This window comes from Meleagris gallopavo, chromosome 17 (assembly GCF_000146605.3).
Source record: "Meleagris gallopavo isolate NT-WF06-2002-E0010 breed Aviagen turkey brand Nicholas breeding stock chromosome 17, Turkey_5.1, whole genome shotgun sequence".
NCBI lineage: Eukaryota > Metazoa > Chordata > Aves > Galliformes > Phasianidae > Meleagris > Meleagris gallopavo.
This window is the reverse complement of record NC_015027.2, coordinates 10,314,978-10,324,091: the sequence shown is the minus strand read 5'-3', so window position 1 is coordinate 10,324,091 and position 9,114 is coordinate 10,314,978. Positions and strand designations below refer to the sequence as shown.

At 50.1% G+C, this 9,114-nt stretch overlaps 2 protein-coding genes across 2 annotated transcripts in view; both read left to right on the top strand.

Annotated features, from left to right (window-relative positions):
* Positions 1–6: 6 nt before the first annotated feature.
* Positions 7–6,888, top strand: DGCR6L (DiGeorge syndrome critical region gene 6 like). The gene is made up of 5 exons (XM_010720438.1): positions 7–133; positions 1,688–1,848; positions 2,048–2,148; positions 4,903–5,043; positions 6,229–6,888. The coding sequence occupies exons 1-5, from the start codon at positions 18–20 to the stop codon at positions 6,310–6,312; spliced, it is 603 nt and encodes a 200-aa protein (XP_010718740.1). The 5' UTR covers positions 7–17; the 3' UTR covers positions 6,313–6,888.
* Positions 6,889–8,698: 1,810 nt separating this feature from the next.
* Positions 8,699–9,114, top strand: part of SCARF2 (scavenger receptor class F member 2) — a 10,570-nt gene continuing 10,154 nt past the window's right edge. Inside the window, exon 1 of the mRNA XM_010720437.3 lies at positions 8,699–8,719. Within this exon, the coding sequence (XP_010718739.2) occupies positions 8,699–8,719 (21 nt within the window). The remainder of the gene's footprint in view (positions 8,720–9,114) is intronic.

The window sequence follows — 9,114 nt, the reverse complement described above, 5'->3', positions numbered from 1 at the left end:
GTGTTGGGCCCGGTGGGATGGAACGGTTCGGTGGTTCTGGGTATGAAGTGGCGACGGCGGAGCTGTCCCGGCAGCAGGAGCGGCACTACCGGCTGCTGTCAGAGCTGCAGGAGCTGGTGAAAGCGCTGCCCAGGTGCGAGGGGTGGAGGGGAGCGGGGTGGTGTCCGTCGGCTCCGAGTCCGGACTGCAGCTCATAGCCTGGGCCCCAACCCTGAACCCGGCTTTGAACCCGGCTCCATTTCCGAACCCTGACTCCAAACCCTGACCCCAGCCTCAAATACTAACCTTGACTCCAGGTCTGATCTCCAATCCCAACTCCAAACCCCGATTCTGAACCCTAAGCCTGACCTCTGTTTCAAACCCCAACTCCAAACCCTGATCTTAACCACAATTCTGTACTCCAACCCTAACTCCAAACCCTGGCCCTATGCCCCAGTTCCTGACCTTGGTTTCAAACCCCAGCTCTGAGCCCCAGTCCTAATCCCAGCCCCACCTCCAAACCCCAGCTCCAAACCTTGACCCAAACCCTAATTCTGAGCTCCAACCCTAACTCCGTACCCTGACCCTGAACCTCAATCCTGACCTCTGTTCCAAAATGCAACTCTGAACCCCAATTCCCAATCCTAATCCCAGTCCCAACTCCAAACTTTGACCCAAACCCCAATTCTAAACTCCAACCCTAACTTCAAACCCTGACCCTGTACCCCAGTTCATACCTTGGTTCCAAACCCCAACTCTGAACTCCAATCTTAATCCCAACCACAACTCTGAACCCCAACTCCAAACCTTGATCCAAACCTCAACTCTGAATCCCAATCTTAATCTCAGCCCCAACTCTGAACGCTGAACCCAATTCCAAACCTTCACCCAAACCCCAATTCTGAACCCCAACCCTAACTCCAAACCCTGACCCTGAACTCCAGTTCTTGACCTCAGTTCCAAACCCCAGCTCTGAACCCCAATTCCCAATCTTAATCCCAACCCCAACTCTGTATGTTGGCCCCAACCCCAACTCTGTATGTTGGCCCAAACTCCAATTCTGATCTCCAACCCTAACTTCAAACCCTGACCCTGTACCCCAGTTCATACCTTGGTCCCAAACCCCAACTCTGAACCCCAGTCTTAATCCCAACCACAACTCTGAACCCCAACTCCAAACCTTGATCCAAACTCCAATCCCAACTCCAAACCCCAACTCTTAATCCCAATCTTAATCTCAGCCCCAACTCTGAACACTGAACCCAATTCCAAACCTTCACCCAAACCCCAATTCTGAACCCCAACCCTAACTCCAAACCCTGATCCTGAACCTCAGTTCCTGACCTCAGTTCCAAACCCCGATTCTGAACACCAACCCCAGCTCTGAACCCCAGTTCCCAATCCTGATCCCACCCCCAACTCTGAACGTTGGCCCAAAACCCAATTCTGATCTCCAACTCTAACTCCAAACCCTGCCCCCAACTCTGAGCCCCAATTCCACACTCCAGTACTAATCCAACCCCAACTCCAAACCCTGAGCCCAATTCCAAGCCCCAGCATGAATCCAATCCCAACTCTGCTCCAACTTAACCAAACTCTGACTTCAATTCTGAACCCCAGTTCCAAACCCCAACCTCAACTCCAACCCCCAATTCCAAGCTGTAACCCTGAACCCAACCCTAACCCCGACCCCGCTGTGCCCCTGCAGCTCCTGCCAGCAGCGCTTGTCCTACACGACGCTGAGCGACCTGGCGCTGGCGCTGCTGGATGGGACGGTGTTTGAGATCGTGCAGGGGCTGCTGGAGATCCAGCACCTCACTGAGAAGAACCTCTACAGCCAGCGCCTCAAGCTGCATAGCGAGCACCGCGGTCAGCAGGGAAAGGGATTTGGGGTGGGGGGACCTGGGGGGGCGATTGGGGTGAGGTGGTGGTGGGGCATTGGGGTTGCAGGCCTGGGGAGGTGCAATGGGAGCCGGGGTCACTGCAAGGAGGCAATGGGGAGGTGTGGTGACAGGGATGGGGGGAGGTAGCGGTGTTGTCCTGATGCTGTCCCCATCCCTGGGCACAGGGCTGAAGCAGGAGCTCTTCCACCGGCACAAGGAGGCCCAGCAGTGCTGCAGGCCGCACAACCTGCCGCTGCTCCGCGCCGCCCAGCAGCGGGAGATGGAGGTAAGGGGGGAGCAGGAGGGCGCAGCCACCCTCATCGCCCTTCACGTGAGCACAGTTGTTGTCTCGGGGGCCCGCAGCCGTTTTGCTAGAAGGAAATGCTGGTTGTCCCAGCGCTGCAGCTGGCACGCTTTGAGGGATGTCACAAGCCCTGTGAACTCCAAAGGGTGAAAGCAGAGAATGCCTGAAACTCCCTGAAACTGATTTACCCAGTAACGCTGATAAAGAAGAAATAACCCAAGTTACCTAAAAGCACAGATCGATTCTTAGTGTTTCCCAAAGCATTTCTGGAAAAGAGCTTCAGCGTGAGTGGGACAGTGAGTCCCAAAGGTCTGAAGATCCTCTTATCTACATGTTAGTGATAAGATAAAGACAGTTTTTGAAGTAAGGGAAATTACAAGTAGCTGGTTATCTTAATCTATGTAATTTAAATGTATGTGTGAGGCTACTTTACTTCACATCAGGCAAACATGCAACTGTTTAAATGTTGGCTTTCTCCTGACCTTTACCCACAGTAACCACAGCCTGAGAGCCCTTTTGTTTCCACTTCCCTCATTTTCTATCGAGATGGCTGAAGGCAGGCAGGGCCTGCATCCCTTTCACTCCTGTGTGTAATGTGTGAATGTATCATAACAGTAAGTAGTAATCCATGCTGTCTGTTCCAAAGCGTTTCCAATATTGCATTCATCCAGTAGGCTTTATTCACACCAGATGGCAAACATACCCATACGTGTGGTTTTTTCTCTTTGTGTTGTATCCTGTACAGTTTCTCCCCGCTTCCTTTTACCTTCCCAATTCCTTTCTGCGTTCTTCATTCCTCTGTCAGGAGGAAGTTACTGAAGTTGCTTCTTCCCTTTTCCCTGTTCTGCTATTTCTGTTGTAGAGCGCTTTGGGAATAGATCCATCATCTTAGCGATGGCATGTGTCTAATCAGAGCTGCTCTCTGGATCGAGAACCAGCTCCTATGGGTTCCTATGGGCTCAGTCCCACAGGAGGGATAATACAAGATATGGTTTGGGGATGTCCAGCTTCCTAGTGGTATCTATAACCTTAAAAACAAAAAAACAATTGGCCTAGCATAGCAGCTCCCCAACCACCTGAGCTGAAGCAAGGCTTGTGTTTAAGCCTTAGTTTTCTCGGAGTCTTTGGTGCCTTTCTGTGTCTCAGAATTGGGTGCTTGGCTCTAAATGGCATACATGTAACTAAACCTCTCTTTTCAAACCCAAGGATGGGAAAGTCACTCCTTCAGCACAGTGTCTGCAGTATATCCACAAATGGTTACACGAGGCAGCTCCTTCTCCTTGGAAGTAAGAATTGCTCCTCATTTAAGCCAGGCCTTTTGCAGACAGTTGCTGATGCATTCACTCTGTAGACAAAGCTCAGTTTTTGTGCAGGCTGCTCAGGCCCAAATCCTCCATCGTCCACAGTCTGGCTTTTCCACAGAGCTTCCAACTGAGCACATGCTTTCGATTCCCTTTTCACGTGGATTTGTCCAGGTCTTTTAAACCACAGCCATCAATACAAGAAGTCCCAGACCCGGTGACTTCTCTCTTTCTGTGCAGTAAGGATTATTATGACTTTGAATACTTCCAGCTGAATGCTTGCCTTGGTTTATAACGTTACAGAGAGGCAGCATGGCATGGGTAAAGTGTTTAAACTTGTGTCAGTTAGCTGTTAGCAGAGAAGGAGCTTTGTATTTAGGTCAGATTTGGTGTCTCCTGACTTTCCCTGTGGCTTGAGAAGGAAGACTGTTGTTCACTATCACCCAGCAAGATCCTGCTGCCTACCCATGCCCCTTTCTGCAGCTAGCAGAACATGGTAGTGTTCTTAGCACCTGATTTCTTGTGTGCCTTTGAATTAGCAGCTGATCTCCACGTTCCAGGTGGAGAGGGTGATTTACACACCACTGCTACACCTGTGTCTGTGGCAAAGTGAGTTCCAGCTCTGCCATCCTGTGCTTAGGCAGCGAGTCCTCGCTTCTCTTGTTCCATTTGTTCTGTTAAAGTGATGTGGTTTTCTGCTAAGGCAGAGCAGGAGGGCCTGTGTGCTTCTGATAGGGCTGTTTTGGCAAGTCCCCACTTGATAACATTCTCAGTGTGCCAGAAGCAGAGCCCCAGCAGGCTGTAGTTCCAGGCAACGCTTCTGCTTGCCGTTGTCAACAACAAAAAAATAAGCTGTGCTTCCTGTTGCAAAGTTGGGGGTGGAGGAGTTTGGCTCCTTATTGAATCAATAGGAGCTGGGTCTGATGTACTGCTGCAGTGCTGAGCTCAGAGAACATGCAAGATCTGAGCTGGCTCTGGTGCTTTTTACTGATCTGTATCACTCCTCCAAGTCTTCCTGCAGTTTCAGCAGTGCTGTGAGGGAAGTGTGACTTTTGGGCTACTGACTTCTTAGTGCATGTAATGCTGAAGTACTTGGCTGCGGCCTGCTGCTGCTCAGGAAAAGTCATCCAGATTGCAGTCTGCTGCTCGTGGTCTCTTTCCTGGCTTCAAAATGCACTTAAGCAGGCTAGTCCCAGCTGTTTCCCTGTGCTTTGTAGTGAGAGGTAGCTCACTGTAAGGCATGGCAGGCACCCAAGGTAAGATCTGAGGCTGTGCTTGCTGCCCTCTGCTGTCCTTGGAAGAGGCAAAGTCATCAGAATTGGTGTGCTTTAAGGGTGTAGTAGCTCTTTGGTCTCAGTGAGAGATGTTGAGAGGAGAAAAAAAATACGGGTCGAAGGTAAACATTTCACCCATCTGCTGAATATTATCTTCTCAGGCTGTGGAGCAACGAATTCGAGAGGAGCAGCGAATGATGGATGAGAAAATCGTCTTGGAACTGGACCAAAAAGTGATCGACCAGCAGAGCACCCTGGAGAAGGCTGGGGTGTCTGGCTTCTACATCACCACCAACCCCCAGGTCAGTGTGTGAGCAGTGAGCTCTTGTGCCAACGACTTTTTTTTAGGTTTAGTCTATTCTTAACGAATTCTGAACTCTGGCTGGGAAAGAATGATTGCTCCTTTGCCCCATGGGCTGATGGGCACTGTGCTCTCAGGTTTGTAACAGAGCAGCAGAAGTGCATCAGACAGGGCTCTTAAAACCTGAGAGCAGCCACCGAGGCTTCCTTTCTGCTGTCCACCACAGGAATGGAAAACTGCAGCTTCCAAAATTTCCTTGTGATGCCACGGAAGCTTGCAGTGAATACAGAAACAGGGCATTTTTTCACTGTGTTGCCAGTTGATTAAATTTAATTTTGATAAGGACGCATTAAAGAGAAAATTTGGCTTCTGCTCAGTTAAACAGCTGGTTTCTAAAACCACACAATTTCTGCTTGTGTACTGTTAAGAAAGTCTTTTTTTTCCCGTGTTGCTATTACTCATCTATATACTGAAATCATTTCTTTGTCCCCCTCGCCCCCCCCTTGCTCCTGCCTGTTATTTCTGTAAGTAATAACTCTTAACAGGGTTCCTATTTGCTATTTCTCATTTGTTTGCCTTTATGATAGCTGCTAACCCTTGACTTCCAGTACAAGAAATCACTGCTGGTGTCTGTTGTTCTTCATGCATTTCCTGTCAGTAGATGTGTTTTCCTCAGTCTGTTATGTAAACTGCCTGTTTATGCAGTTGATAGATTTTTATTTTTATTATTTTATTTTATTTTATTTTTTACAAAACTAGATTTTCATTCCCACGATGTAATGACTACAAGCCTGAGTCACAGAGCAGAGCTTACTGAATGAATGTTGCACCACGTGCAGGGGAAGTGCAGTCTGTGCTGCAATGGCTTGTGAGCGAAAGATGAGTGAAGAAGCAGCAGGTGGCAAGAGGAATATAAGGGAGCCATAAGCTGCTGGTGGTGGTTACAGGAGGTGGTGATGTCAACTCAGTCACAGCCGTGAAAAATTGGGTGTTCTGGAGAATGCAGGGGGGAATTGCATGCACCGTCACAGCGGTGTGTTGCGTGTAGCTTTGGAGAATCCTTGTCTTCTCCTGGAAAAGGACCAGGCACTGAATGGTACCGTGATAAAAAATGAGTCCTTTCTGCTTCCTGCAGAAGGGAATGGGATCTTCTTACCCTTGCGTTAATGTCTTTCTTCCTTTCCAGGAGCTGACTTTACAGATGAACTTACTGGAATTGATTCGGAAGTTGCAGCAGAAGGAATCTGAGTCGGAGAAGGCTTTTCCCTGAACAAGGAGGAGTTTTCTCCTGACTTCCCTCTAAAGAATAGACTTAATGCATTTGCTTTATGTTATATTAGGAAGAGGCTACCAGCCTGCAACTGCAGAATAGCCGAAACCCTTAGGTTACCTTTAGAGATAGACTTACAGAGCAGAGGAGATAGCTGAAGAGCTCCAGGCTGCCCTTCCACTCAGCAAAGCAAGAAGCACGTTGCCCTCCCTGCTGTGTTGCACTGAGTTGCCAAGACAAGGGCTGACAGACTATTAATCTCAGCCTGCAGTGAGCAGTGTCATCTCTAAATTATGATCTGCTCTTCCGAATCGAGGAGGAGTGTTTGATAAGGGATGGGAGAGGTGAGCAACTGTCCTGTCAGACAGGAAGCAAAGCGTGGTTGCTTTCCTTTGCAGCCTCAGTGTGCAGGTAGTTGGCAGGTGGGGGAAAAAAAAGTTGAAGTTATGTCTAGAGCAAGATGTGTTTGTGTGTGCTGAGGCAGGAATACCAGGCAGACACTTCACAGAGAGACATTGAGGTGGATAACATGGAATTCTCCTCTGAGTTCTATTAAAATTCTGTACTGAACTATGACATGATGTCAGTCGTGCTTTCACCTGACTCGAGTAGCCAAAAAGACATGGGAGCTTTTGCTTTGTTACTCTAAAACAGTTCCACATGGATAGAAATATTCTGCACAGCCCTCTGGGGCTGCAGTTTTCTGAAGGTCAATGATCACACCTACAGGTTTTCTATCCCTGCTCTGGCTCTGCGCTGCACTGAAGCTGAGGAGCTGGAGTGGTGCTGAGAACTCTGGGAGGTGAGCTGATGAACCCTGCGAGCCTCAGGACTTGGTGCACAGGAGGGATGGAAGCACTTGTGTGCAATCAGAGCTGTGTGTGTGCAAGAAATGTGCCAGGTAATGTGCAGTGTTGGCTGCTCACAGGAGATAGGGTGGTGCGAGGCAGCGTCAGAAAGCAGTTATTTTCATGGATGAGTGGCTCTTCAAGTCAGAGCAGCTGCTGGAAGCGGATCAAGGACTTCTAACCATCGTGTGCTGAAGGGCTTTGATGACACACAGATCACTGCTTAAAGGTTCTCCAGCAGTTCTACAGCCAAGGATTGTGTTTGGGAGGTTTCTCCTTTGTGCTGCCGTTTGCTCTTGCCTGCATCCTCTGTTGTTACGACAACAGCCTCTGTTCACAGGAGAAGAAAGTATTAGAAGATTCAGTATGCAGTTAATTACTGAAGCTAGGAAGTGGGGTACTGCCTCTTATTCAAGGTGCTATAAGCCTTTATGTCCTTACAAAAGCAGATGGCTGAAGCCAGAAAGGTTTTCAGCAAACTGGAACCGTCACCAACTCAAATAAGAAAACTGCAAAGGTGCTGGCAGAGTTTGTGGGTGGCCTTTTGGTAGGGAGAGCTGGCTCTGCTACAGATGAACGCTCTGGAGCTGAATTTCTGCAGCACTGTGAAAAGCAAAGAGGCCGGAGCTGTTGCTCCCAGGCAGCAGCAGAGCCTGCAGTGCAGCTGGAGGAGCTTGGAGCACCTGCAGGCAGCAAATGCAGCCCCTCAGCATCGCTGCACAGCTTCACAGCCCAGTGTTGAGCAGAGCAGAGCCCACCAGAGCCCCCAACGCACGGCACGTGCAGGGCTCTGCCACCCACCCCAGCTTTCTCCAAGGCTGTGGCATCCGCAGCAGGCTGCTCCAGCAGCACCATGACAACAGAGCTTCCTGCTCCCACCATCTGGTTTCAGTTGCACACGGCTCTGCCAGGCAAACAATCCCTGCTGAAATTTTCCATGCCTGCAGCCTGCCTCAGGTCATAGGGTTTCTTTCTTTCTTTCTTTCTTTTTTTTTTGAGAGAGAGAGAGAGGCTTTCTGAGAGAGGCATGGAGTTCTCAGGTACAGTTCAGTGGTTGGAAAGGTTATTTTAAGAGAATAAAGCTCCTGGTGCAGCTTGTGATCAGTGACCATTCCCAAGGGACTGGCTGCAGCCCTTCTCCTGCAGTGGTGTTGGAACTTATGAGGGTGACCCAGAGGAGCTGCCCCAGCTGGAAATGCAGCAGCAGATGGCTGGATTGCTGCTGGCTTTGCTTCTGTGCAGCCCTGCAGCTCCTGGGTGCCATAGGAACACTTGGCTGGGGACCTGCTGTTGTGCCTCATGGCATCTCAGGTGGCTTCAGCCACTTCCAAAGCCTCAGTGCTGCCAGCAGCAGCAGCATGGAGAAGCAATGCACAATAGGATCCAGTTACCATGGGCTGGTAGAAGGTGAGCAAAGGCGCACAAGCTGGAGGAGGAGCAGTGAGCAATAGTAGGAAGAAACAAGGTGAATTTCCTGCTGCCTTCTCCTGTGCTTTGCTGGGCTGACCAGGGCAGTGTGGGCCCCTCCAAGGGCGGACATGGATTTGGGGTGGGTGAAGGTGAGTTTATGTACATGGAAGCACTGAATGGCGAAGGACAGGTGCCGAGTTGTTCATCACCACTGAAAGTATTTGGGCTGACGGCTGCCAGGTCCGCAGAAATGTCAGCATTGGGGCTCAGTAGCTATCATGGAATCAAGTGATGCATTAGGAAGGCTTTAGATAGGAGCAGAGAAGGGAACAAGAAACGTTTTGCTGCTACGAAACCACCGGTGCACCCACATCCAACCACGGCTCCTTCATCCCAGGGACGGTTCCGTGCGAGGCCCGACGGGAACCGCACTCCTCAGTCTGAGCTGCGAGCATCGCACAACCCATAACCGGAAGGGACCTCCGAGGATCTCGCAATCCATCTCCAGGCTTCGCACAGATCTACCCCAGCGGACCCGCCAGGT

Coding starts and splice junctions, on each gene's coding strand:
- DGCR6L (XM_010720438.1), top strand. CDS start 18: ATGGAACGGTTCGGTGGTTCTGGGTATGAAGTGGCGACGGCGGAGCTG. Junction 1,849..2,047: donor GCTGCATAGCGAGCACCGCG/GTCAGCAGGGAA, acceptor CCCTGGGCACAG/GGCTGAAGCAGGAGCTCTTC. Junction 2,149..4,902: donor CCCAGCAGCGGGAGATGGAG/GTAAGGGGGGAG, acceptor TTATCTTCTCAG/GCTGTGGAGCAACGAATTCG.